Source organism: Panthera leo, chromosome B4 (genome assembly GCF_018350215.1).
Source record: "Panthera leo isolate Ple1 chromosome B4, P.leo_Ple1_pat1.1, whole genome shotgun sequence".
Lineage (NCBI taxonomy): Eukaryota > Metazoa > Chordata > Mammalia > Carnivora > Felidae > Panthera > Panthera leo.
Window position 1 is genome coordinate 33,926,832 of NC_056685.1, and position 27,982 is coordinate 33,954,813.

The 27,982-nt window shown below is 48.7% G+C and overlaps 1 protein-coding gene across 2 annotated transcripts in view; it reads left to right on the plus strand.

Moving 5' to 3' along the window:
• The window catches only part of MICAL3 (microtubule associated monooxygenase, calponin and LIM domain containing 3), a 205,499-nt gene that overhangs the window by 158,142 nt on the left and 19,375 nt on the right, over positions 1-27,982 (plus strand). Inside the window, exons 28-39 of one of the 2 annotated variants that reach the window (XM_042945385.1) lie at positions 4,158-4,408; positions 6,283-6,372; positions 8,430-8,567; positions 9,703-9,765; positions 13,786-13,899; positions 14,672-14,818; positions 15,283-15,365; positions 16,912-18,763; positions 19,284-19,378; positions 23,847-23,897; positions 25,285-25,395; positions 26,937-27,030. In XM_042945385.1, the coding sequence (XP_042801319.1) occupies positions 4,158-4,408; positions 6,283-6,372; positions 8,430-8,567; positions 9,703-9,765; positions 13,786-13,899; positions 14,672-14,818; positions 15,283-15,365; positions 16,912-18,763; positions 19,284-19,378; positions 23,847-23,897; positions 25,285-25,395; positions 26,937-27,030 (3,089 nt within the window). The remainder of the gene's footprint in view (positions 1-4,157; positions 4,409-6,282; positions 6,373-8,429; positions 8,568-9,702; positions 9,766-13,785; positions 13,900-14,671; positions 14,819-15,282; positions 15,366-16,911; positions 18,764-19,283; positions 19,379-23,846; positions 23,898-25,284; positions 25,396-26,936; positions 27,031-27,982) is intronic. The other variant, XM_042945383.1, reaches the window with a different exon arrangement.

A 27,982-nucleotide genomic window follows, 5' to 3' on the forward strand; every position in this document is an offset into this window, starting at 1 on the left:
TGTGAAGTGCCTTGTGCCACGTGGCACTTCATCAGGGCTCAGTAAGTGTTCGCCATCACTACTGTGATGATCACCGTTGGCCTTCCTCTGGCACAGCAGAACCTCTGTTCAGCTCATAGAAGTCTGGAGCAAATCTTGTTTTTTTTAGAATCTAGTCCATGTGCCTGCTGGTCTTACTTCCTCCTATCAGGCCCCACCATAGCCTCAGTGAGAAGATGGCATCTGATAGGGAGTTCAGGTAAAGTGCTTTGAGATCATTGATCAGATATAAATTGTAGCAGGGAGGATTTTTGCAAGGTGTCATTGTAACTCAAAGGCTCTGCTCCTACTGATGGACTTCACCAAGGGGCATCAGAGGTATCATCTGACACCTGTGAATTTAGGTAGCAACCTACCCTGGCTTTCTCTGGTTGTGCATCATTCCTTGCCTTTCTTGGCTGTGCTAGGCACTACAAGCAGCACTTCAGTGAGCCAAGCAGACCTGGTCCTGCTCTCAGAGAGAGTGCAGTCCAGGGGAGGTGGACCTACATCAAACAATAGATTGTTACAAATGCTGATCTTGATAACTATATTTTCTTGTGGCCTTCATCTCCTAGGAGGCTATAAACTGAGAGGTCATGCTCTCTTCCCAAAAGGATAGAGAAATTGTTCCCTATGTTGTCTTTTGTTCTGGCGTAGTGATCTTCCCACTTAAGATGTTTCTAGGCTGATGTCCAAGTAGGGGTGAGGGGGTCTGCCTCACTACAGATTCCTTCTCTGTACCCTTCCCCCAGCCTCTTCAAAGGCCAGACCCAGAAATTCAGGCACTGGGAACAGCCACAAAATGTAAAAATGAGTCTTGAAGTACTGAGTTTACGCTGTGAATCTTGCACGACATAAGGAGCCTGGCGAGATTCAGGGGACTGCTCCAAGCTCCCATGGATGTGATGGCTTGGAAAGGAATAGTTGGCAATGTTTGTCCACCCCTCTCCTTCACAGAGGGAGGGAGACTGGTTTGCCTGTCTCAGATTTCCAGAAACAACGTATCAAGGCCTTTCAGAAAGAGACTGAGAGCTAATAGCTTATGAAGAAAGGCAAGGGTTGACCTTTCCACCCTATCTTTTATGCTCCATGCCTCACTTGCTATTCTCCCGTGGTCTTTGAGCTGTCATAAAACTAGCCAGTATCACACTCATAGCTGTGAGTCCCATTGCCCTCATCATAGAGTATTAATTGCTCACATTATGCACAGTGCCACTGCCCTCATGACGTGGCACAGTACAAGGAATGGGCCGTGCTGAAGGCACCTCTCCCAAACAGTGGCAGTGTAGTCCCACTGTACCTGCCGACTGCTGGAGTTACTTTGTATGCCTGGCTGGGAAGGAAGGACAAGCTGGCCTGCCTTCTGCCCACCTGAAGTTTGAATAAATTTACATAAGATTTAAGATGAGCATAGGAGGCATTCTTATCCTTATTTCATGTTTGAAAGATGTTAAGTGATGCACATTGTTATATGTTGCTAAATAATAAGATAGTAAACAAATGAAAATAATACCTAAATAAATACTGAAAAACAGTCAAAATCCAGATGCCAAGTTTTCCATGGTCCAAATTCTTATGTTTACTCACCTTAAACTGCCTCCTCTCAACCTTTCATTCCACTACAGTTATTTCCTACCTTATTTTATCATGCTGTGTTCGCATCTTATCTCCCTTGAGAATACGGATCTTTGTATTCTCTGCAATGTGGAGGAAGTGCATTATAAGTAAAAGACGCTCAGTAAATTTTGGTGGGTGGATGGATGGATGAATGGATGAATAAGTGAATCAAGTAGTATTCACCAAAATGAGTTGCTTACAGTAAGGAGCTGCCTCTTTTTATTTTTGTATCCATTGGTTGAGATTTAGTAAGTACTCAAGAATGTTCATTGAATGAATGAATGAATGAATGAATGAATATGTAAATGGGTAAACAAAGAAGTGAATAGCAAGAGACCCAGAGTATAACACAAACATTATAAAAATCAGTAAAATCCCTAATCTTCACAACGTTTCTACAAGGTAGATGTGAACATTGCCTCCTTACTGATGCGGAGACTGAGGCTCAGCATAAATAATCAGCTCATGGTCATACAGCTGGTAAGCAGCAGAGCCAGTGTAACACTGAGAATCAGCCACCTGAGAAGTAGGCGGGCATACAGCCCCCAGGGCTGCCCTCAGACTGACCCAACTAAAGTCTGAGAGTTCCCAAAACCACCCTCAAGTTCAATAATTTGTTAGAAAGACACACAGAACTCACTAAAATGTGTATACTCATGGTTGTGGTTAATTACAGGGAAGGATACTTACTGAAATCAGCCAAGTAAGGAAGTGCACAGGGCAGAGTCCAAGAACATACGGATGTGGAGCTTCCATTGTCCTCTCCCTACGGAGTCAGGACAGTGTTACTTTCTTGGTATTAACGTGTGACAAAACCCATATAGTATTACTCACCCAAGCCTTGGTGTTCAGAGGTTTTATTGGGGCTCCATTACCTAGGTATCAATTGACAGATTAACTGATTAGCAACATGTTGTGATTGATCTCAGTCTCCAGGCCAGCTAATACTTCATGACTCAATTCCCCCGCCCTAAATTGTTGGTCTTTCTGATGTGGCCAGCCCTCACCCTAAATCACATTATTAGACTACTTACCATGACCTAAGGATCCTACGGAAATAAACACATTCCCATCAGGCAAGACCTTCCAAGGGCTTAGAGTTTACATCCCAGAAGCCAAGACAGAGGCCAGACCTCTCTTTGAGTTAGGTTAAATTCTATACTGCACAGGTACTAATAATAGCACTGGTAGTGAGGTGTCATTGACCTTATCACACTGTATTCACTGATTCCCTCTCCACATTCACAGCCCCACTCTGGGTGGGGAGAGAGCACCCCCCCCCCCATCACAGGAAGATGGGACTGGACATCCATCCCATGCCTGATGCTTCTGGGGTTTGAGGCTCTCTCATGCCAGAGGCTGGACCATGCTTGATTGGAAAAGCCAAATTTCCTCTAGCCCAGTCAATGACACATTTCTCACTGAGGGCAAAGCCTCTCCTGAAAAAGACTTTTTGGGAATTATCAGACCATGAAACAGGTCTGAGAAACTTCATTTGTATCATGATGTTTGGGGTTTTTTTCCTGCCTTACAGCTATATTGTAGGGCACTTTTATTTGTGTACCACCTATTGACTGCTTAACTCTGCAGGCAGGAAAGGCGGATAGAAATGCTCCCAGGTGGTGGCCTCGAGGGTGGAGATCCACGGTTTTGGCTTGCACAGGTCACGGCAAGGGTCTTCTCGCATGTAGTGCTGCTTCCTGTTTCAAGCTGAGCTAGGCCATGTGCCATAAAGGAAATGGTGGTAGAAAATGTGGCTGGTTGTCCAGGGTGATGACCCCAGTGATCGGGATATTTGTTTTCACCCTCTCCCCATAGTCCCTGTACTATAACCTTGTGGTGAACAGCGCCTTTGCTACCGTGTTAACTGTGTATTCCCCATAGTATCCTGTTCTGGGCAGGGCACGTTGTGGGGACTAAAGAACGCTGTGGAAATGAATGTGCTGCCTTCCCTCCAGCACACACTCCTTGATTGCCGGCCCGTCTGTGGCTAAGACTTCAGGCCTCTTGGAGGCAGCTTTTCTTTCTCACCATGTTTCCCATGAGAGCCTGCCAACCCACCTGAGTCAAGTAGAGTTGAGTTCCTCAAACCAGACAGATCACGATGAAAGGAGACTTTCTCCTTTCTCGATTCCCAGGGTCTTGAGTTCATATCAAAATGAGTCTGTGCCTCCTACTGTCTCTGAGGGCCTCTGAAACTGGACTCGGTGGAGTTGCGGTTCATTGAATAGAGCCCCCACTCTGCCCCCGCCCAGGCTGAGCTGTTTGCTCATGTGGGTTTATGTAGGGCTTACTTGTACATGTGTATTTCCTCTGGCCGTCTACTCACTCTCTTTCCTTCCCTTTGTGGGTCTTACCTGGGCAGAAAAGCACACCACACCCCTCTGTGCATGTCCTCTCTCCTTTCCTGCCCAGCAGTTGCTTTGCTGGGACATTTTGCCTCTGGTTGTGGCTTTTGAGCATCTCCTTCTCAGTTTTTGTCATTCCCTCACTTTGGTTGTATGGTTGTTTCCCCATAGCAGTTCTGAGTCCGAGATGGAGGAAGAGGAGGAGGAGGAAGAGGAGCCTCTGCCCACCTCCGACCTGGGCGGTGTTCCTTGGAAGGAGGCTGTGAGGATCCATGCCCTTCTGAAAGGAAAGAGTGAAGAGGAGCTGGAGGCCTCAAAGAGCTACGAGCCTGGGAATGAAGAGGAGGAAGAGGAAGAGTATGAGGAGGAGGAAGAGGAGGAAGAGGAAGAATATGAGGAGGAAGAGGAAGAGTCTAGTGAAGGTCAGAAAAAAATCTCTTCTCTTAACTCTGACTCTGTTCCATGCCTGAGTAAGGCTTCTGTGGCTGGAGTCACACCAATGTGCCGTCTGCGGCCCCAGGGGCGATCCCTCCTGCCTCTCTCTAGCCTTAGATTTGGGGAGCAGGGGAGGCCATTGGCAGTGGAAGTAATGTCCCTTGTGCACATTCTGAGTAGATATTGGAAGTGGAAGGCAAAGGGTCAACAGCATAAGTACTCCAACCAAATTAGGTCACTCATTCTCCTCTCCTCATTTTCTGTTGTTTTTTTTTTTTTTCCTTTAGTTTCTGTTAAAGAATTTTATTTTAATAAAGAAAGGGAATTTAGCTTCCTAGAGGATTCCCTGACTCAGAGTCTGGGCTTTGGAGGCTGCAGAGCACTGAATCTCACTCTGCTCAGAGCTGCTGTCACTGAGGAGGGGCCAGGTGCCTACCAGACAGGGTTCAGTCGATGACAGGTAGTAACATGTTTGGACCAGTGTCCTGAGACAGAGCATCAGTTCCAGTATTAAGTCACTCTGGTTGGCTCTGAAATGTTCTCTTGCCTTGGACTTGAAATGTTTCATTCTGCCCCCATCTCTGGCTGTGTGTGTCCTTGAGTGATGAGGAAGAATTTGGTGGGCATCCTTTTTTGTCTCTGTAAGAGAGAGGGTCATTCTTTCCCTGCCCTGTCTGCACAGAGGTCTGGAGGGTGGGGAGGAAGAAACTAGGGCAGGTAGAGACCTGAATCCCCCTGACGACGGTGCCATGTTAATTCACGGCCGTGCTCTCTCTCCAGGGGACATGGAATGGAAGAGAAGGACATGGGCCTTTAAAGCACCAATCCCTCCCAGCCGTTGTCAGAGGAGCACATTAGATTCTGGACAGCCCCGGGCCTCGTAGAGTTGGCACTAGATTGCTCTGCTGCTCCTCCTGGAATTCAGTGTGCTTGGCTGCCCAGTCCTATCCCGCAGTCTGGCACAGGAAGGACCGCGTGCCGACCAGATGCAGAGCTCTTCCCAATTACATTACTGAGCCGGTCCTGAGAGCTGTGTAGCCCAAGACACTGCCGAGGCCGGGCAGACAAGAAGGAAGCACAGCCTCTCCCTGCCCCCAAGGTGCCCAGGGCCAGTGTGAACGCTCAGAGGCAGGGCTCTTCCTCAGACCACTAAGGGGCTTCCCTAGACCTAGTTCTCCTGCGCTCTTTCCTCCAAAGACAGAGGCTGGGGTGGGGCCCACAGAGGCAGCACTTGGTGCCCTGGCCCTTCCTCCTCCCCGTGATGAGAAGTAAGGTCTGTGCGAGCAGGAGGCCAGGCCGGAAAGCTGGCACCTTGGGTTCTTTTCTCCATAACTGCTGTGTGTACAGAGCTGTGGTTGGCCCAGGGCTGCCTCTGGGTCCCTAGTAGTCAGAGGTGGTGATTGTGCTCACAGCTTATCCAGGGGAAAGGTACTTTGTTTTTGTCATTATCTCCATCTGGTGATTCACACATTCAGTGGCTTGTAGCCCCACACACAGCTTAGGGTCAAAGCCTGTGCCCTTTTCAGGAGACTTTATCCCTGCTTTCCCTCATGCAGACTTAATTTCCTGGATCTGGAACTAGTGTCAAGACCAAACCTGCAGGGAATGGGATTTAACTGCAGAAACACATACCGACAAATTCAGCCAAGCTCTGGGCCTTTGTTCCTAGCCCTTGGTGTGTGTGTGTATCTTTTGGTCAGTGGACTTCCATGGCTGTGTAGACAGTGACAGGATGTTATTGCCTTGCACCTGAAGATAACTCTTCTCTATTCTCTTTCCTCCCTTCCATTCTCTTTTCTCTTTATCCCCACGCGGGATTCTTGATGCTGTGTTTGTGGGTGTCTGGCTCCCCCTGCTGTAGAAGGGGAGTATTGCCCCTGGGACAGAGAACTCCTGCAAAGCCAGTGGCTCCAGCATCTGTCAAAGGAAGAAGATACGGGTACATGTAAAGGTACCCACTCTGCCCCTTGCCCACCTTCTACCCTGGCTCCCTAGCAGTCATCCAGAATTTGCCTTCAAGAGCAGGTCCCACATTAAAAGATCTGTGCTTTATAAAGCTGCGCAGACAGGCTTTGTCACATGCCTAGCTGGGCACCTGTCCCTGGGCCCAGCCTTTGGGAATGGTCATGTAGCAAATAACATATAAGACAAGCAGAATCAAGGGGAAGTCTGAGAAGAAGATTCCAGAAGCAGTCTTAATGATGGTGGCCCCAAGTAGGCCTCTTGTATGCTTTGCTGCAAGTCCCCTCATCTAGCGAAGACTCAGCCTCTTGTAATGCTGAAAAATCATGTCACAGTCACAGCTATCAAAAGTAGGGGAGCCAGCACAGGTGTTTTCATCAGCACAGGTACCCAGAACCTTCCTCCACTGTGTCTTGTAACATTTCTCTGAGAAAGGAGGACATGCTGGCTGATAAGTCCCCAAGGCTACATTTATTAACAGGAAGCAGAACATTATCCAGGGAGGAGACTCACTCTCTTCTCTTTGTGGCTTAGAAGATGAAGAAAGGGTCTGCATTTTTCTCTTTGACTTCCCTTCCTTAGTCATGTGACATTCAAGCTATTGGGTGACTTTGCCGTGATTCAGCCCCATCCAACACCATAAAAGCCAACTGACCTTAGAAAAATGAATCCGTAGAGACCAGTAGTTCTGACAAGAGAGTGCATGCGGGGCTACCACCCCACATTTAACACAGGATGGTGCCCGCATCCACATTTGGTAATCTTACTAGTACTTTCTGTCCATATCACATTCCCCATTGCTTAAAAATTAAGAGGTTGTGTGATAGTGATGAAGCCAAAGCCAAACTGTCCAGTTAGATAGTTGAGAGTGGGCTCCCATCAGGAATCCCAGACTCCTTCAGATCAGGTGGCACCTGCTCTTGCTACTGAAAAGCCATCTTCCCTCCCAAAATGTCCCCTCCCCCAAGTTGCTGGCTATCCCTTTATTTTAACCCAACTGTATGGCATGGTCCAAGCACTGGTTATAGGGAGCTTACAGGGCAGAGGCTGCATGTATATTCTTTGGGCTCTGACAGCAGGAATAATCTGAAGGGGCTGCTGGTGATTTCTCATTTAGCTGAAAAGGCAGGTCTTGTGTCCAGAGGAGAGCAGTGGTGCACCAAATGGAGTTTTAAGAAAAAGGCTTTGACCTCAGAAAAAGCAGAAAGGTATTGTTTTATTCCTGCCCACGAACTCCCAAAGTCTTGGGAATTTACAAGATAGAGCTCTGCTTCCTCTCCTAGCCACTGCCTCCCCTGTCTCCATTTTCTCCCCATAGCTGTGTCCCTGCCGCAGACCTGCATGCAGCATGAGACCTATTATGGAAAGGGGATTTTTTTTCTCTCTCTCTAGCTGCAAAAGATAAACACTGAAGTACCAACAAAGTACGTTTCTGTCCTGCGTGAGTTAGGTGGTTCATGACAGAATGACACTGTCCCATCCCATCTCTCACTTGTCACTTGGCTTAAATCTCAAAGGAGAAGCTGTCAACATGGCAGGTGACGGTAAGCACCATGCTGTGTATCCTCAGAAGGGGCAAGAGCGTTGCATCCTTCGGGATCTCACACTGTGCTGGCTAACAGCAGAGTACTCCTGACCCAGAGGGATGGCCCTCCAGAGGCCAGTTGTGACCTGCTCTTTTTTCTGACTTGGCATTTGGGTCCCTCAAATGCAGATGAGATGGAAAGAGCATCAGAAAGGAGAATTCTTTCTGTTTAGAGTCGGGGTATATGGTTCACTTCATTGAAATTAACAGTGTAAGTGAAGCTTGAAACAACAAAATCAAGCTGAACGAGTAGAAATCATGTCTGTGTGCGCACGCGTGTATATTCTCAATTTTTGCCTCTTTCTGATTCAAAGTGATCCTGGCAAATACAGTAACTTTTCTTTCTGTTTCCTTTCCTGTGATGTTTCATCCCCTCCTTCCCTTCACTGTTTATTTTCTGCTTCCTTCCTCCACCATCTCTCCCTTCCTCATCTCCTCCACCTCTGACTCTGGTACACTAGTCGGGAGCCAGAGGCTACAGCAGATCATAAATCCAGCCGACCCCTTGGAGATCCAGGCTGATGTGCACTGGACACATATTCGAGAGAAAGAGGAGGAGGAGCGAATGGTACCAACCTCTGAGTCCTCCACTTCTAGAGGTAACTGTTTCAAGATCCAAGGGCCCGATATGCCCCTCAGAGCAGCTCTGTCCCTGCTTCCCCTCTCATTGCTACAGAGGACCCTTCTGGTAGGGCCAAAGCCATCAGTTTAATCAAAATGTAAAAGCCAACAAACCATTTTGTTGTCCTGGTATTGTTAATCATGACCACTGCCCTTAACTTTTGTTTGAGGATATATAAAGTTCTCTATGGGTTAAGAGGTTATGGGATCTTTCTCCATGGACGCAAAATAGTAAAATGAACTTGGCCTTGGGAAAACCAAGAATTTGCTTTCTTTCCCCATTTTGCTAGACAGGGTTACTCTGTCCACTTGGTAAAATGTTCTGATGCTTTCCTCCTGTGGTGTGTCTGAGTGTGAATGTACATTGGCAGGACTGGGTGGGGCAGTATATTTTGAACTGAAATGAAGTTTTAAGAGATTTATGTCAAGGAGGCCTTTAAAAATAGCTAGCGTAATATCCAGCTCTAGGTTTTAGGTGAGCTGGCCTGTGCTCCACAGGAGGGTGGAGATGAATACAAGCAATAAAGAAAAAATGGAGACAGCTGAGGGATGCGGCGGCTGCCGTGTCATTCTCCACACCTTTGACCTCAGCAGACCCATCATCCAAATATGGATCCTTGCTGTCATGAACCTCTGTCTCTCACTCGTTTTCACGTTTCCATTCAGGCCTGTTGGGGCCACACACCCTGCAGGACTCTGCCTTCAGGAAACTTAGCCCTTAACGAGGACATTTGATCCTCCCTGGCCCCAAATCTTCACCTCTAGGCAAGACCACCTTCTGTTAACTACTTTTGCAGCAGTATAACCATTCAACGGGAGTGAGGAGACTGGCCCTACTGACCCAGGACGTCTGGCTGGCCTACAGCATGGGGCAGCTCTGCAGCCTCCAGCCACTGTTGACCCTCCCTGTTTTCTCTCTTCTTTTCTCATCCCGAGCGTCCGTCATACAGGCTTACGGCGGGACTCTGACCCCTCATCGCTGCCGGACAAGCCTCTGGCTTAGAACATCTGTCAGGTTCCCTTCTGTTTGGGGCTTTAGGATGACCTCGACTCTCCTCACTGGGAACCCGCATTCCTGTGTAACTTTGTATCTATCGTCTGTTTTAAATTCAGTGCCTGACCTTCCCTCCATTCGCCGCGCAGCAGTGCAGGCCTGGCTGGAGACAGTCTCCGGAGGTAGTCTGGTGATGTTTGTTCTCTCCCCACTCACCATAACCACTCTCTCGGCAGCTCTGCTGGTACCTTAACACTAGAATTCTGGTCCTGCTGCTAGTGCATGCCACAGTTGGGGCGGGGGGGCACATGCATGCCTCACTCAGGCGGCCCATTCTTGCATGGACCAGACACGCACCCCACGCCTTTCAGGGAAGATCCGGAGGAGAGCAATAGCATAGACAGGACATAAACTTGTTTTTTACTAATAAAGGTTGAGTAAAGGCCAAAGCTAAAGGAACATCTTTAGCAGTGATTTCTAAAGTCTGTAGAGATTAAATTGTGTAGCAGTTGGGTGTGAAAGTAGAAGAATCGGTGAATATCCCACAAACCCACCAAAGTACAGAGAAGGAGACATTCAGTACTAGGGGACTTGTGGAAGACTCCTCAGTGAAGAGTGGAGAACATAGGATTGTTCTGCTAACAGTAGAGGGACAGGCGGGGTATAACTCGATGTAGCATCCGCTGGGTCTTCGTACTGATGTGCGGGGTTTCTGTAAGTACTTAGGCCAAGAGATAGCTGAGAAACCTTGGTTGTCCTTCCTAAACTTTTCTGGACAGGTATTCCTCAGCATGGGTGATGGCAGTTCTTGACAAGGGGCAGGCAGTTCTTTGCATTGTAGGGCATGCAAAAAAAAAAACAATTTTTTTTTAATGTTTATTTATCTCTGAGAGAGACAGAGACAGAGACAGAGACAGAGTGCAAGCAGAGGAGGGGAAGAGAGAGAGGAAAACAGAATCCAAAGCAGGCTCCAGGGTCTGAGCTATCAGCACAGTGCCCGACACGGGGCTCGAACTCACAAACCGTGAGATGACCTGAACCAAAGTCGAACGTTTAATCGACTAAGCCACCCAGACGCCCCTCTATTGAGGACATTTAACTTTCTTGGCCTCTGCCCTCAAAATGTCATCAGCCATACAGCCTCTACTCCCACCCTGGCCATCAAGGCAACAACCAAAACTGCCCTACACAATATCAGTACCACTTAAAGAAGGGAAGCATTACCCCCTGGTTGAAAACTATGGTCCTTGTGGTTGCTTCTGGGATGCATAGGATTGGAGTTATGGATCTTTACCACCAGCCTCTTACCAGCCCGTTCCATTGACCTGACACGCAGCAGGAGAAAAGGACACAGGCACACAAGTCAGGAGGTACCTTCACAGAACCATAGGGAGATCTGAGCCTGAGGCCAGACCTTAGCTCTGTGAACAGAAGCTGCTGGCCATCTCTCCTCATGTTAGCACGTCTCCCAGGATGGTTGGACAAGGCTGAGGTGTCAAGACTTCCCAGCTGGCAGCTGAAATAAACCAAAAGCTAAGTATGTCTGTGATTCCCAGCTTCCATAGTGCGTGGCAGCTTCTAGCACTCTGCACTCCATCTTAACCTGGATTTAATCTCCCAATTCCATCCCTCAAGCTGCGTTTTTCCAGCCTCTGCTGCTGCTGCATTGATATTTCTCACTTGTTTGTTTTTTAATGTATGTGACAATTGTTCCTTTCAAGGTACTCCCAAGGACTGTAGACTTGTTACCCTTCTGACTCTACAACAGACATTTCTTAGCAGCAACTCCGAGTCAGAGAACCACATGAGGGCCAAGGGACCAGGGCTGGGGTCAGGCTGACCTAGGGCAGTGTGACTTGAACAGTGTGGTCTCCTTTGTGCCCGCGTCCAGCACACTGTCCAACAGAAGTACAGATTGCCATCTTGATGCTTAGCCACTCATATATCTGTTTGAACATATGTGTTGGGCACAGTGGGCCCAGACGGGATGAGCCCAGGTTCTGTTTCCACCCGGTTGACGTGACTCCCAGAGGAGAAAGATTCTGGGGGAAGAGAGGTAACTGTCCAGCCTCTTCAGAAATGGTGTCATGAAACCATGAGTTTGTTATCCAGATAGGAAGCTCAGGTTAGAAAGGCACAGAGACTTTTGTTTGTTCCTAAGAAATCTCACTTCCTGGTGTTTGATGAACTACAACAGCAAAGTTATCGTGCAAAGGTTTTAAGTGTGTGGAAATAATTGAGTAGTTTTACCCCTAATATTTTCCCCAACAAATGCCACCATCACAGGAAAGCATCCTGGCATTACCAGCTCCATGGGCTGCTCTGGTATCTCAAAAGAAGGAGTGTGACATTAACTATTTGCCAGCCTAGAACTTATTCTGGAATTCTTTCATCTTTCCCCATAGTCCATTCTAAACCTATGTTGTATGGTTCTCCAAAATTAGATGCAAATCATCACCTTATTTTTATAAACTGAGTATACAAAAGGGTGGGAAGCTAATTATACAGCTTAAGGAATTATCTTTTAATGTTCATTTACTTTAAGAGAGAGAGAGAGAGACCACGTGTGCATGCAAGCAGGGGAGGGCAGAAAGAGAGGGAGAGAGAATGCCAAGCAGGGTCCACACTGCCAGCATAGAGCCCAAGGCAGGGCTCAATCCCACAAACTGAGTTCATGACCTGAGCCAAAACCAGGAGTCAGACGCTTAACCAAATGAGCCACCCAGGCACCCCAGTAATTATTTTTTTTAACAAAAACTCCTGTGACTAGGTCAAGAAAGCACACATCCCCAGCATCTTCAAAGTGCCCCTTCCCTATCTTCCCCACCCGGCCTCCAAAGGTATTCACTTGATTTTCCTGGATTTTCATCATATTCAGACTTTGGTATCCACGCTCGACATTTCTGCCACACTCACTCTGCACATCCTTAAGGTGCCAGCGATGCAGATTCATGAGACTGGACAGTGATGAGAGCACTGACTTGAGAGGGCCCAGCCATTACACGGCCTCTCACTGTGGTACAGCCTTTTAAAAAATCTGAGCTGTGCCACAGCCAGTGCCTCTGCTGCCTGCCCATCCTTGGGCTTTGATCCTCTGGCCCTTGTATATACGAACCTAAGCGTAACCCCTTTTCCTGAAGTGAGAACCTTTAGGAGTGATGTGAGAGTGGCTGTGCTTAGGAGCCTAGAAGAAACCCTCAGGACACCTGACAGATGGGTCCTGTTGGTGTCGGGTAACACTGGGGCCTCACAGCATCCTTTAAAGTAGCACACCTTGCTTTCCTAATTGCTTTCTCTTACTCCAAACTGTTAGTGTGAGTTCTAAGTGTGCAGAGGTTGGGAACAGGTTTGAGTATGTGTGTGTGTGTGTGTGTGTGTGTGTGTGTGTGTGTGTGTGTATGTTTAGGGGCTGTTTCCTCCTGAGGAAAGAGAAGTCGATGAGTGCTTTGCCTTGTCCTGCAACACTGAAGGGCTGGTGTTGCATCTAGACAGTGAACTTTACATATCCCCTCATCCTCTCCTTCAAGCCTTAAAAAAAAACATTTCTCTAAATTATCCGAAGCAAAGATATCACCTCTACCCGTTGAAAGGGGAGGTGGGTGCCCTCAGGGGTCCATCCTGTTGGTCCCTCATCCATCAGTGACTTTGCCTACACACAGTACTGCAGCTGCTAGATGGAGCAATATGACCATGAGTAAATCCCGTAACTCTCTGGCCTCGGCTTTGCCACAGGCCCTCTGAACGATTACTGTGAGGAGTAAATGGCGCGTGGCCTGTGAAGCGGTCCAGGGCGTGCTGGCAGAAGAGTCATCATTGCCCCTGGGCCTGCAGAGGCAGCGTTTCCCCTCTGCCCTTCTCACACCGAGGCACTTACAGCAGTCTCGGGGGAAGAGGAGGTGACCAGAGGAAGCTGCCCTTCCTTTTCCGCTGGGCCCTGCTGGCGTCGAGCAGTGCTGGTCCCGGGTGTTCAGGAAGGGCCCCAGGCCCTCACCAGCACCCACACTGTGTGTAGCTCCCCCAAGGCTGACCGACTTCCACCTTGGGGTCCAAATCCAGACACTTCACAGTCCATCTCCCCGCCTCTCCTCATGGTCTTCACACTGCAGCCCTGGGAAGACCACCACCAGTTTCCACCTGCACAGGCAGTCTCTGTCTGTCTGCCTGTCCTTTTCTTCCTTCCTTTGAACGTTTCTGCTTTACAGTCCCATTTGATGAGAATGACCTGGAGGAAGATGTGGACTCGGAGCCGGCAGAGATAGAAGGGGAGGCAGCGGAGAATGGGGACACAGGGGACACTGGTGCTGAGCTGGATGATGGTACGGGGGACCCCAGAGCCTCCCCTCTCCACTGTGCTGATCACTCTCTTCCCCACTGTGCGATTGGAACTTGGGAAAGATAATATACATTAAAGCAAAAGCAAGGCACTCTAAAGAGGTGGCCATTAGGTCTCCTGGTTGTGTTCCTTGGTCTGCTGCTAACTTGAATGTGTGTCATTCCCCCTGTCAGCCACCATGCAGCATAGCCTGCATTCATTAAGTTGTGGTTGAGAAACTGAGCAGATTGGGTGCTTTATAAAAGGGCCTTTATTCAGTGGGCCTCTGAAAGGTAGCTACAAAAGAGATGGTATTTTAAGAATTATAGGCTGGTTGGTTGGGGAAAGGGTGGCAGGGACTAGCCTGGGAGAAATGACGAGTCCAGGCAAGACTGTAAGGGAGCATAGACCTCGCCGTGGTGTTGGGGGAAACAGACCAATGGTGAGTCCGTGAAGTAAGGCCTGCCCTTCACAGGCACACCCATTATGTTTCTTTCTGTTGTGATCTATCAGGTACCATCTTGTGTATTTGAAAAGGAAATGGAACACTGTAGGCTTTGATGAGAGCGCTATGTTGCAGAGAATAAAGGCTCTGAGTCTCAGAAGCTCAGTAGGGACCAGTAGGCAGGTCCTAGCTGGGACACAGAACCAGGTCCAGACATCAAGCAGTGGTGCTGTAGTTGATGAACTGATTCAGCTACTTTCTGGGGCCAGCTGGAGACTGGTAAAGAAGCAGGGCTTCACTCAAGTGCTGCTCTGTCCCTTCCCTTTGCCAGATCAGCACTGGTCTGATGATATCCCATCAGATGCCGAAACAGAGCTTCGCATGCAGCACCAGGCAGCATTGGAGGCGGAGCTGGAGCTGAGGGTATCGGAAAATGAGGAGGAGCAACCTGCCACCACACCAGGGCACCAGGAGAGAGGTAAGCCTGTTGTCTCAGCAGAAACTGCTTCCAGAATTCCTGTGGAGAGCCTGCAAGGACAGGGGCAGCACCGAAGACACAGGTCATCAGAGCAGAGCCGGAGCAGAGCTGGTGCACTGCATACCAACCTCCAAATGGCAGACAGCTCTGCCTGTTGTTGTCTTTCCCCCTTCCCTCTGCACAGATCCTGCGCATGGCTTTGGCCAACAGCCCCTTTCTGTGTGTGCTCTGGAGCTATGAAAGGGTAGAAGGTACATCTCCAAGCTTTGGACACAGATCGCACAAGTGAAAAAAAGCCCGTACTTCTGAAATGAGCAGAGGTGGCATCTAGGGACACTCTGGGAAAGGACTTTCTTTCTGTTGACCAACAGTGACCCCCCTGCAGAGCTGGCTGGGAGAGGAGCCCTCAGCGGGAAGGGCAGGGTGTTGTTTCCTCTTATAAATCCTGTGTCTGTTCTGTCCAGGTCCCGCCCAAGTCCCCAGCCCTCCCCGATCCCCTGAGGAGCAGGCTGGTCTGCTCTCCCCAGGCCACAGCCCTGAGGCAGAGGTAAGGACTCGGGGCTCACTGTGGGGGACAAAACTGATAGGATCCTGAGTGGACATATTAACTCCCTCATCTTAGGCCCTTGGTGTCAGCCCATTTTTTTGCATCTTGTACTAAGTGGGGCTGCTGACAACAGGAGTGGCCTTGGGGTTCCAGCTTAGTCCTCACCATGAGGACAAGGCAGTCTGGGCAGCAGCTCCCTAACCCTGCACTGTACCAATCCCAAACCTGAGTCTTCCCACCATGTCACTCTGTTGTGTCCATGTACCATGCCATTTTAAAAGTAACTTTATTTGTAAATTAAAGCAATAATTGTTGTGGAATCATTGGTTTGATATGATAGATACGTTTGTTTCTTAGTGTTATGTTAAAATGAATGTATGACTTAAAATTTAAAATACTTATCCAGGGGTGCCTGGGTGGCTCAGTCGATTAAGCATCTGACTCTTGACTTTGGCTCAAGTCATGATCTCATGGTTCGTGAGATCCAGCCTACATTGGGCTCTGTGCTGACAGCATGGAGCCTGCTTGGGATTCTCTCTCTCTCTCTCTCTCTCTCTCTCTTCCCCCTCCCCCACCACTGTTCTTGCTCTCTCTCTCAAAATAAATAAATAAACTTTAAAAATATATATGTATTCACCCAGATTACCAGTGGCATGTGAGCCACGCATTGGAGAATGCTACGTAAATAGATCATAGCAGTATGTCCTGTGGAACGTGTTTTGGGAAATGCTATCTGGAGGACACATCGGGGAGGGAGGCCAAACTCAAGACCTGGGTTAGCTTGATTTGGTCTTTGAGATTCCAAGAACCAAGATGAATTGGGTGATTTCATCTGTGAAACTGTGGGAGGTTTACTGGGACTCGCGGGTGGGATGATATAAGGATTCGTGCAGAAATGTCTGGATCTTTGAGCTTCCTGGGAAGGATGATGTGTAGAGTATAAAAAATTGCCATTTGGGGGCTCCTGGGTGGCTCAGTTGGTTGAATATCTGACTCAGTTTCAGCACAGATCGTAAACCTAGGGTTCATGAGACCAAGCCCTGCATTGGGCTCTGCACTGAGCATGGAGCCTGCTTAAGATTCTCTCTCTCTTCCTCTGACCCTCCCCCCCCCCCCCGCTCTCTCTCTCAAATTAAAAAATTAAAAAATTTAAATTTGAAAATATCTATTTTAAATCTTAAAGTGTTGGTCCATATCTTCATACATCAGAGATCTTGAGCTCTTGGGGTCGATGGTCAGGAGTGAGAGCTGGATCCATTAGTGCGCTTTGGCCAGTGTCCATTTTAGTGCACAAAGAATATAGAATGTGTTTGAGGTGAACCAAACCCTGAAAGCTGAGTCTGTTCAACAAAGTACAGTGGTTTTAAAAATTGAACAAATAGAACAGAAAGGGGGAGAAAGGTTCTCCTGGAGCCATTTGGCTAACAGCTTAAAAGGCAGAGAGGAATTTATTTCACAAACACAGGCCCTTTGAGCAAGCTCCCCAAGGGGTCTCTGCTGACCATCAAACTACCTTCTAAGCAGCTTCTGTTTTCCTTTTCTGTAGGGGGCCCAAATCCCACTTGCCTCTGTTGCCACCAAGGTGAAATTGCCCAAGGAGAGCCTTTTCCCTGAGCCTTTGCTCCCCAAAGAGAAGCCCAAAGAAGAAGTGCCCAGTGATGAGAGAGCTGTGCACTCTCCTATCCGATCACAGCCAGTGGCTCTGCCAGAAGCCAGGACACCTACCTCCCCAGTTAGTTCACAGCACCTGTCACCGCTGGCCACCTCTACCCCCACCACTACCCAGCTCCCCATTTGCTCCCAACCCCAGCCTTCCTCTGAGGCCACTGTCCCGTCCCCCACCAAGTCCCCCATATGCTTCCAGCCCATTCCAGCCAAAACACCCATTCCCCTGGCTCCCCTCCCCTTGAAGACCCAAGGGGACACCAAGGACAGACTGGGCAGCCCTCTTGCTGTGGATGAAGCCCTGAAGCGGAATGACCTGGTGGCAGAGTTCTGGATGAAGAGTGCCGAGATCCGCCGTAGCCTCGGACTCACACCCGTGGATCGGAGCAAGGTGTCCGAGTCCAGCTTCCCCTCCCCGGCCTTTAAACCAGTGTCCCTAAAATCCTATTCAGTTGAGAAGTCTCCTCAGGGTGAGGGGCTCCAGCTTCTAAAACCTCCACCTATTCCTAAGAGGCTGGGCCTGCCGAAGTCAGATGGCGACCAGCCCTCGCTGCCAACCCCCAAGTCCCCATCTGACAGAGAGCTGAAAAGCTCCCAGGAGGAGAGGAGAGACCTGTCGAGCAGCTCTGGGTTGGGCCTTCACGGGAGCTCCTCCAATATGAAGACCTTGGGCAGCCAGAGCTTCAACACCTCTGACTCCACCATGCTCACTCCTCCTTCAAGCCCACCCCCACCCCCACCCCAGGATGAGGAGCCCGCAACTCTTCGAAGGAAGCCATATCAGATTTATGAGCATAAGGAGACCGAGCCCAAGGCCTCAGTAATCCCACCCCCACCACCTGCATCCTTTATGAGGGCCCCCCGAGAGCCTGCCCAGCCCCCTCGAGAGGAGGTGCGGAAGTCTTTTGTGGAGAGTGTGGATGAGATCCCCTTTGCTGATGACGTGGAGGACACCTATGATGACAAGACAGAGGACTCGAGTCTGCAGGAGAAGTTCTTCACACCCCCCTCTTGCTGGTCCCGCACCGAGAGGCCCCTCCATCCACCCCTAACCAAGGAGAATGGTAGGTTGCCTACTCTGGAGAGTGGGGTCCAGCCACAGAAGAGGGTCCTGCCCTTAGTCTCTCCAGAAGCCAAGGAGCTGGCTGAGGAGCGCATGCGAGCCAGGGAGAAGTCTGTGAAGAGCCAGGCGTTGAGAGACGCTATGGCCAAGCAGCTGAGTAGGATGAAGGAGATGGAGATGGCGGCTGGGACCTCCAGGCCCCCAGGAGGCACCTCCCGCAAAGCCTCCTCAGTTCCCTCCAAGGGCAAAGAACTTGGCCTCGAGTCCCCTAAACGCCCAGTTCTCAAAGGCCCCAGGGAGCCCACCCTGAAGCATGAAGCCACTAGTGAGGAGGTCCTCTCCCCTCCGTCGGACTCAGGGGGCCCAGATGGTTCAGTCACCTCATCCGAGGGCTCCAGTGGGAAGAGCAAGAAGAGATCGTCACTCTTCTCCCCCCGCAGAAACAAGAAAGAGAAGAAGTCCAAAGGTGAGGGCCGGCCCCCAGAGAAGCCCAGCCCAAACCTCCTGGAGGAAGCAGCCGCCAAACCCAAGTCCTTGTGGAAGTCAGTCTTTTCTGGGTATAAGAAGGACAAGAAGAAGAAGGGTGATGACAAGTCCTGTTCCAGCACCCCTTCCAGCGGTGCCACTGTGGACTCTGGCAAGCACAGGATGTCTCCTGTCGTGAGAACAGGTACGTCAGAACCAAGGGACCCTTCCTGGGGCAGGGCATAAGGTGTGTGTTCTCAGCCATCGGTTCTTCTCTTAAGATCCATTTCCTCATGCTGCCTCCCTACGGGTCCTTAGGAGCAATGCTAATGGGGTGAGGGAGAAGGAAACTGAACCATGAGCTCACACAGCATATTCTGCGTGATAAACTAATGGTAAAACCCGGCTCGAAACTGACTAAGGGAGACTTGGGAGGTTTGTGCACTTCCTCAAGTCACACCACCTCAGAGGAGAGCCTGATTCTGAGCAAGGCAGAGCGCAGCATTGCCGGGAGGAACCAGGCAGGCCTCTATTCAGTGTTAGCGCTGCCCCGGCCAGCACAGGTGTCAGCCTCCAAGCTCCTGGCTCCCCACTATGGGTTAAGAGCCACTCAGACTGGAAAGAAATAAAATCTGTACCCCACTCCCCTGGGCAGCTTGTGTGAATGTAGACATCAGGAAAGTACTGTGGTGTCCTCGATTTGCCTCTTCTTTCCATCCCATTAGAGCTGCAGCTGCGGCGCCAGTTGAGTTTCTCAGAGGATTCTGACCTCTCCAGTGATGACATCCTTGAGAGGTCCTCCCAGAAGTCCAGGCGAGAGGTATGTAGGCCCCGTCCGTAACGGGGCTTCAGAAGGGGTCAAGGACTTGACTCTCATCCTCTGTGTAATTGGTCTTCGGTGAGGTGGAAGAGAGGGAAAGCACATCTCAAGCCCTGGGTTGAAAGTGAGCACCCTCCTCTAATTCCCAGTAGACACACAGCTGTCTCCTGAGCCCAGCCCAGCTCCAAGTAAGAGACACATACAGGGAGCTCTTTTCTTGGGCTTTTTCAGTGAACAGCTGGCGCTTATTTGCTTCAATGGCAAGAGTTCCTGTGTTTAATTCTTGGGAAGAAGGCAGAGGCATTCCACACTCAAAGAGTCACTAGATCTTTAGCAAGCATCTGGCATTGTCCATTTGTTCTTTTGTCCTCAAAGATCCCATGTGGAATAGCATCCACCAATGCCCAGAGTGACAGGATAAGGGTTGTTCGTGCCACACATTCTGGTGGAGGCTTGGACAGGGACAACACGGTTTAGGCATCTCTAGACAGAGGCTGAATCACCCCTGCTTTGTATGTTTGTGGATTAGAGAGGAATTTTTGCTATAAAAGAACTGGTCCAGGAAACTGCCCTGGGTTCTGTGCTGAGTGGGGCACTGTGTATCTGACTTGGTCCCTCTTACTACAGGCTTAGGAGATGATGTGGCCACTCAAGTCTCCTGAAAAGTAAAACCTCAATGTGGAGCGCTCCTTCATCACTAGCTCCCTTGGATATTTATTCAATCTTTTGGTTTCTAAGGGCTCTTGTAGCTCTGTGTAGGTACAGTGAAGGTGGAAGAGAGAGAGGGATTAGAGAAGTTCTAACACAACCTCTGTGTCACAGAGACAATGATGGGGTGCGGACTACAATCCAGAAAGGCCTGGGCAGCACTCAGGAGTGGTTGAAGCTGTTCCATCTCCATTGTCTGGCCCTGGGACACATACTCACCCTCCTGTCCCAGCCGATAGCCCAGCTACTTTCAGCTCCCTTTTCTGAATGAAAAATTTCCCCAGAACATCATGTGCCTTCTTTACAAGGCTCCCCAGGGCTTGGATTTGAGTCTGCCCTCTCCATCAACTTCCAGGCAATTGCCATGGCAGACCTATGCCCTGCACACACCTGTTCAGTAAAGAAGACTTCTGCAGCCATTTCCAGTCTCCCTGCTCCCAGCCCAATCCAGCTTTTAGCAACTTGGTCAACTGGAGGAAACCCATGTTTTAGTTCTCCTCTCATTATTGGTCTGTTGGTCTCCCTTGGCCATGCCAGCTATTTACCTATCCACTCTCCTAGAAGTATACCTAAACAGCCAGGCCTGTCATCCTGCCCTCCGTGTGCAGAGCCAACTTCTACCTGTCCCAGCCGAGCCAGCACGGACAGCACTGAGTTAGGGTTGGGACCTGTGTGCCTTCTCTCCTGCAGAGACCTGGTTTCATGTGCCTCCTATCAAGTGCTTTCCCAGGCAGTGGTATTGATCCTGGGATTGGAATTAAGAGTTGCTTCTGGATATGTACATGGGTCCCTCAACACGTCCTGACACTGGGGACTGGCACTGCCATAGGGAGGGCTGGGGGGGGTCCCTGAAGGACCAAGGTCCAAGGTCACTTTGCTTCCATGCAGTCAGAAATACCCATCTGTGGTCAGTCTCTCCACTGTTTCTCTATTAGTTAATCCTGGCAGAATGCAGAGTGGCAGGCTGCCCAAGCTGGCTATGCCAAGGCCATGTTCTTGGTAATACATGTCACTGACAACAGCCTTTCCTGGGGCCTTACTGGCCCCATAGGTAGCTCTTCCCCTCCTACATGAACAACAAGTCATGGACCCCACTCCTAGAACCCCAGAATCGGAGGCCTTGGGGACTTCACATTCCATGTGTGCCCACAGAGGCAGAGCCATTTGCTATAGGCTAAGCAAAGAATACTCAAGACAAAGCTGAGCCTAGGACATGTTGACCAGAATCCCACCATGGTGTGGTGTCGGGCTGGGCGAGAGCAGGTACTATGTATTTTTAAGGATGGAAGCTAAAGCAGAAAAACAAACAAAAACAGCCATACAGGACACTTCGGAATAATTAAGTGAATTTGATCATGGATGGTATAATATGTGTAGATATGCAATGTTATCACATCAATGCCAGGTTCCTTGTAAGACATTAAGGTACTATAGTCATATAGGAAAACATCTGTTCTTAAGAAGAACATGCTAGAATTTGTAGGCATAAAAAATGCCTATAAATCATTTTTTTAAAGATGTATAAAGATTATATATATCAAATACGTAGCAAAATGCTAACATTTAGCAAATCTGGGCCTAGGGGTTCACTGTCCTCTTTCAACTTTTCCTATGTTTGAAAATTTTCAGAGCAGGAAGTGAAGGGAGAGGGGATACCTAAAGGGACAGTGTGGCTGGGATTGACTCAGGAAGAAGCATCTTGTTGACATGCCTTACCCGAGCAACCGGGCCCACACAGTTGGGGGAAGTGGTTCCTCTTGCATCATAGACCCATCTCTGAGTCAGGCATCTGTGAAACAAGTACCTGAGTTTTGTTTCATTTCAAAAAAAAGAAAGAAAGAAAGAAAGAAAAGAAAGAAAAGAAAAGAAAGAAAGAAAGAAAGAAAGAAAGAAAGAAAGAAAGAAAGAAAGAGAAAGACAGACAACTGGAACTGAGAACAACTTATTTTTATTGAAAATGCTTATGTAGAAAAGATAATACAGATTAAATATATGTATCACCCGTAATCCTACCAACCAAAGGTAATTCACGTCCACCTCTTTTCTTTGCCTCAGTCTTACTTTAAATACAAATGGCGCACTGCATCTTGATCGCTGTGGCCTAGCCACAGGCCTGTCATTTGCGCTGGGTCAGGCCAAGACGTTTCATAGCAGAAGCTTCAGCTCTGTGGCTGACCTCATTTTCTCAGCACAGCACAGATGCGTCATGATTTCAATCCTGTAGTCGCTGCCCCTGCCAAGTTGGTACCTGTCTTCTGCCAGAAATCAGTAGGTGATTGCCCCCACTCCCTTTACTTTGTACACCAGCCACAGGTACAGATGCTAAGTGCTGTTCCTTGTGGTTGTGGTTACATAGTTCCTGTGGAGTGGTTTACTTGCTGCTTGGGGAAATTCTGTGTCTTCTGTGTTTTTAATGGACTTGTTGTTATAATGAGATTCATCCTCTCCCTCTGGTTTGTGGCAGAGAGGAGTCAGTCTGAGGCAGTACGTACACACTTAAAGTTCAGTGCCACTGCTAGGAGGGAGACCCATTCTGCTCTGAGCCACTGTGCTCTTGAAATGCAGTCCCACTATACTGGTCACCACTGATGCACAGAGAAGCAACAAGGGAACAGGGGGTTGCAGTCTATCCTGAAGCTCTCAGAATCTCTCGTCGGCAGCATCCAGAGCTCCTGGCTCTTCTCCCCTCCCTTACTCCTTTACTGCCTTTTAGGCATTTGTTGGGGCTGGTGAGAAGACGAGAGAGCAAATGTAACTAACCTTAGCTCTGGGCAGCTCTGCTCAAGGTTTAGTGGAGAAGAGGTTGCATTCACCGACATAGGTGCCTGACATATATCTGGTGAATATCAGTTATTTATGCTATTTGAGGTTCCTATCACACTGTATAATCAAGATATGACCCCTACCCCCATTCAGGATTTCTGGGTGGTCCCCTGGAAACCTACCTTGGCCCTGTTCAAAAACACTGCCAGGAGAGGGGCGCCTGGGTGGCTCATTCGGTTGAGCGACCGACTTTGGCTCAGGTCATGATCTCAAGGTTTGTGATTTAGAGCCCCGTGTCAGGCTCTGTGCTGATGGCTCAGAGCCTGGAGCCTGCTTCTGATTCTGTGTCTCCCTTTCTCTCTGCCCCTCCCCCACTCATGCTCTGTCTCTGTCTCAGGAATAAATAAACATTTAAAAAATTAATTAATTAATTAAAATAAATAAAAAAGAACACTGCCAGGAGAGAGCCTTTTGGAAGAGAACAGGTTTTATAGTCAGTTTGCCCTGTATCTGTGGTCTGTGTCCCTGGCAACAGGAATTTCCCACCACCTGTCCCCCTCCCCCCCACCATAACACTGAGCTGAAAGAAGTAGTCTGAATTTCCACAAGCAAATGGGCTATACTGAAGGAGAAGTAGCATATATAACCATATATTTGAACAGTTTTCGTTTATTATACACAAGGGAGAGTAAAAAGAGAACAGAGATTTGGGGCATAGTGAGGAAGAAGCTGTCTTCTCAGTATAAAAGTGAACCCAGGCCTTATTCAAAACCAGGGTTTCACGGAGACTCTGCTGCTGGGATCTATGTAATCAGGTTCCTCACTTACGCAGTCCTGTGTGACACTGTGAAAAATAATCACGTGTTTTAAGTCTTTAGTCTTGTGTGTTTGTTTTAAACTTCTAACTGATTTTACTCCATTTCTGTGTTCTAGTTTTAATTTTTTAATTGTTATTATTACTATTCTGTTTTGTTTTCTGTTGCCATCCCCTTAAAAGTTGATTTATGTACCACACGCCTTGGCATTCAGGAGATCATATGCATCAAAGGTAGTGTCTCATTCCCATGGCTGGTCATTGTTGCATGCGTGTCTGTGATTAACCACCCGGAGCAGCCCCCAGCCCTGGCCCTCCGGCCACATCCTCACTAACTGTTCACACATGCATGGAGCAGTAGCAAACACTGGCAGCAGAACTTTCTTTAGCTGTGTCATGATGGAGGAAGGTGAGATCCCCTGCTCTTCACTGGCTGGAGTGCATGTGGTAATTTCACTCCAGGGCTGCCCCTTTGGGACTGGGCACCGCAGGAATCGGGAGTTCACGAGCCCTCAGCTCTGTGACCTGCGAGGTGAAATGCTTAGGGCGCTAGAACACCATGATGATCCTTTCAGACTTACCTGCTCAGTTGGCTCTCAATGATCACTTGAGTTCTTAAAATAAAGATTATGAGACTATACTCCTGAGTTGAATTTGGAAGTACCTTTTAAAGTCTATCAAAGTCTCTCTCTCTTTTTTTTTTTCCTTGGAGGAAATAAGATGTTAGGAATAGAAGCAGACCCCTCCCCCGCCCCAACAGCATGTGCCTCTTGGTGGTTGCTCAGTGTTTACTCCAGGCTTCTGACACTGCCTTGTGCCCTTGGTGCCCACATTTGCAGGTGGGGTTGTCAGGCAGATGCATCTGTGGATTTGCCCTGGATTTGGCCTGTTGCCTCCTCAGGGCTTGCACTGGCTGAAACCGCCCTGCCAGACCACTTCCTCCCTCCTTCTCAGTGGCCCACTGCTGCCTCTGTGCAGACCCTGGAGTCAGTCCATGTTCACCTCCACATGTCCCTTCAGACTATATTAGTTTGGGGTTCACTCAAACTTAGAATGCAGGCATCCCAATTTTCTCTACTTCAGATGTTACTTCTTAAAGAACCTTATAAATATCACTCATCTGAAGAAAGTAGCATTTGATACTAAATAAGAAAATAAAAGGATCCTGATTTTTCTTTTTCCTTTCCCTATATGTCTCCTAGAAGCAGGAGGCTTAGGGGAACTAATTACCATATTTTTACCCCTGGAAAATCTCAAAAAGACCAGACATCCTGACGTGGGAAACAAGTGATTTCTGTGATAAAGGAGCATGTGGCCCTCAGTCAGTCCCTACTCAGCCTCCTGTCCCTGTCACAGTGGGGAAGTATCTCACTTGCAGATCTTTAGCTGTACCCTGTAGTATTTAGGGCTCCAGCAAGGATGAGTGTCAGTGAAGCCTCTGGCTGAGCTGCAGCCTGGGAGTCTGCACACACCTCACTGCTCCCTGTCCACCCCACGGGCACTCTGCAGAAGGGCAGCTGCAACCTAGGGACAGTGCTCACTGTGCCCCCTGACAACCAGCACCCAAACCTGTCCCAGGCCTGCTGCGCCTGACTTAGGAAATCTCTCTCGTTCTCTCCAGCCAAGAACTTACACAGAGGAGGAACTGAACGCCAAGCTGACCCGGCGTGTGCAGAAGGCAGCTAGGAGGCAGGCCAAGCAAGAGGAACTGAAGCGGCTACACCGAGCTCAGGTAAAATCCCCAAAGGGGCCACAATTCCAAGTGTGAAAGAGCACCCTCCTCTCTAACATGCTTGTCCTTGTCCACAATGAGGGTAGGTAAAGAGGACAGAGCAGAGGTAGACGGGGTATCCCTGATAACTGAGAGAATAGCCCCAAAGTCTCAGGCCACAAGCATCTGGCTCGATGCAACTGTAGAAGCCTTGATTTTGTGGAGTTACTCATAGGAAAGGAAGAGCCATGCTTTGAGTTTCCTAAATTCCTTGCTCTGGAGTAATCATTGTAAAGTCAGCTGTTGTCAAGAGGTGACCTGGCAGCCTCTGATGGGCCTGGGGTTTCCAGGTCAGAGCTGTCCTCCAGGCATCAGCCTCTGTCTTCAGGCCTCACAGATCCTAGACCATTCTAGATTTTCTTCATGGAACAAAAAATAATTTTTTATATGAAGTATAGAAGATATCTAAATATAATATGGTTTTTAAAATGAGGGTTGCCTGGGTGGCTCAGTCAGTTGAGCATCCAACTTCAGCTCAGGTCATGATCTCACGGTTCATGGGTTCAAGCCCCACATCGGGCTTTGTGCTGACAGTGCTGAGTCTGCTACGGATTCTGTGTCTCTTTCTCTCTCTCTGCCCCTCCTCTGCTTGAGCTCTCACTCTCTCTCTCTCTCAAAAATAAATAGACATTAAAAAAAGATTTTTAATGAAATTGTGTGTGTGTGTATATATATATATACATACATATATACATACATGTATATACATACGTATACATATACATATACATATATATATATAGTTGTATTCATACAACAATGAGAAACATTAACAGCAAACCAACCAAATACCAACAAAGATACACCTTTGAATTCCATGTTTAGCAAGCATCAAAACCACCAGTCTTTTAATCCTTTTCTTGAACATTATTCTGTATCCACATTCTCTGCATTGATTGGATTCCCGGATTTTATTTCATTTTCTGTGTGACATTCTCCAGATATACACCATTGGCTCCTGCTGGGTTGAATGTCCTTCTAGTAACCATTATCAGTCCCCATGGACAGAGAAACTTCTCACTGTGTGCTTCCAAACAGATTCTGGCGTATTGCTCCATTCTAGATTTTTTTTTTTTTTTTTTAATCTTTTAGAGACAAGATTTCTGCAGTACTCTCCAAAAACGCCTGCTAATGCTTTAGCAACCTCACTATTAGCAAGGTCTTACTTAGGCTGCAGAATGTCAGTCCTTCCTGCAGGAGCTTATATCCACTTCTATCTTTGAACTGCCCTACAGAGGGCTGGTCGCTCCTTTAATGTGCACCCACACACTGTGGTGCTTACTAATGACAAGCCCTGGTCTGCATAGTTAACAAGGCCCTGGGGGATTCGATGTAGGTGGTCATCACACCACACTCTGGGCATAATGCCCATGGACTACTTTCCAACTTTTGGTCCTAATTTGTTTTTCTCCCTGTTTGTGTTTGTACAGTTTAGTTGTCTTCCTGAAAGCTAGGAGGTGAGAGAGAAAGTTGGGTACTTACACTGTTCTGTTTTCCCGTAGATTATCCAGCGGCAGCTGGAGCAGGTGGAGGAGAAGCAGAGGCAGCTGGAGGAAAGAGGGGTTGCTGTGGAGAAGGCACTCCGTGGTGAAGCAGGTATTGTCTGGGTCTCCTTTGTGAGGAGGTTGTTCCTAAAGGAAAGCCCCTGGCCCCACCCCATGGGAGGCTAGTTTTGTGTCACCTCGTCTGGAATTCAGCTTCTTTTCCAGCAGGGTTCTCTGGGGCCCTTCATCACCGAGATTGGGGCTTCCTGCTAAGCAGAGGAAAAGAAAAGCATCTCTGTTTGGGACTGCCCCAAGGCCTGGACTTGTTCTTCCGCCCTGTCTGAGGGCTTGCCATTTATCTGTAGAACGAACTCTCAGTCCACTTCATTTGTTGGTGGCAAGCACTGGGCCTCCTCCTCCTCTCTTCCTCCTCCTTTCCCACCCCATCATTTTCTCTAGAAGAAAATAACTGGGAATGAGGGAAACTGTACCAAAAGGAACCATCACAGAACTGCACGAGCAGGGCCCTCAGCCTGCTTCCCACATGCCACTTCCAGTCTTTAGCTCTCTGGGCTCCCTCTCCTGCTCAGACTTCACAGGGAATAGGAGGGCATGTGCCCCACAGAGTCCTCACTGCCTCCTGTGTGTGGAGTACACAGGTGTCCTAGTGTGCTGGTCACTCAGGGCAGGGTGGACAGGCTCAGGGGATGGTGGCAAGCCAGCACAGAGTAGACACTGGGAAATGGCTGTGAGGACCACGTGCTCAGTGGCTGCCATTCCCAGGGAAGAGCTGTGGAACATAGTGCAATCACCCCCACCGTTCATCCAAGGAGCCTGTGAGGTGGATTCAGCACAGTTGGGCACACAGAAAGCAAGGAACAACCTGAGTCATCCCTAGTCCCAAGGGCCTAGGAAGAAGCCCTGTTGGTTCAAGACCTTGAAACCACTGGGCCAACCCCAACTATAGCTCCAACTCAGGCATGGAGTGACTGATCTCTGCTTTCTCAAGAGTCCATGAGTCTCGGTCCAGTGTCTGGATGGGGAAACTTCCCTCTCCTTATAGA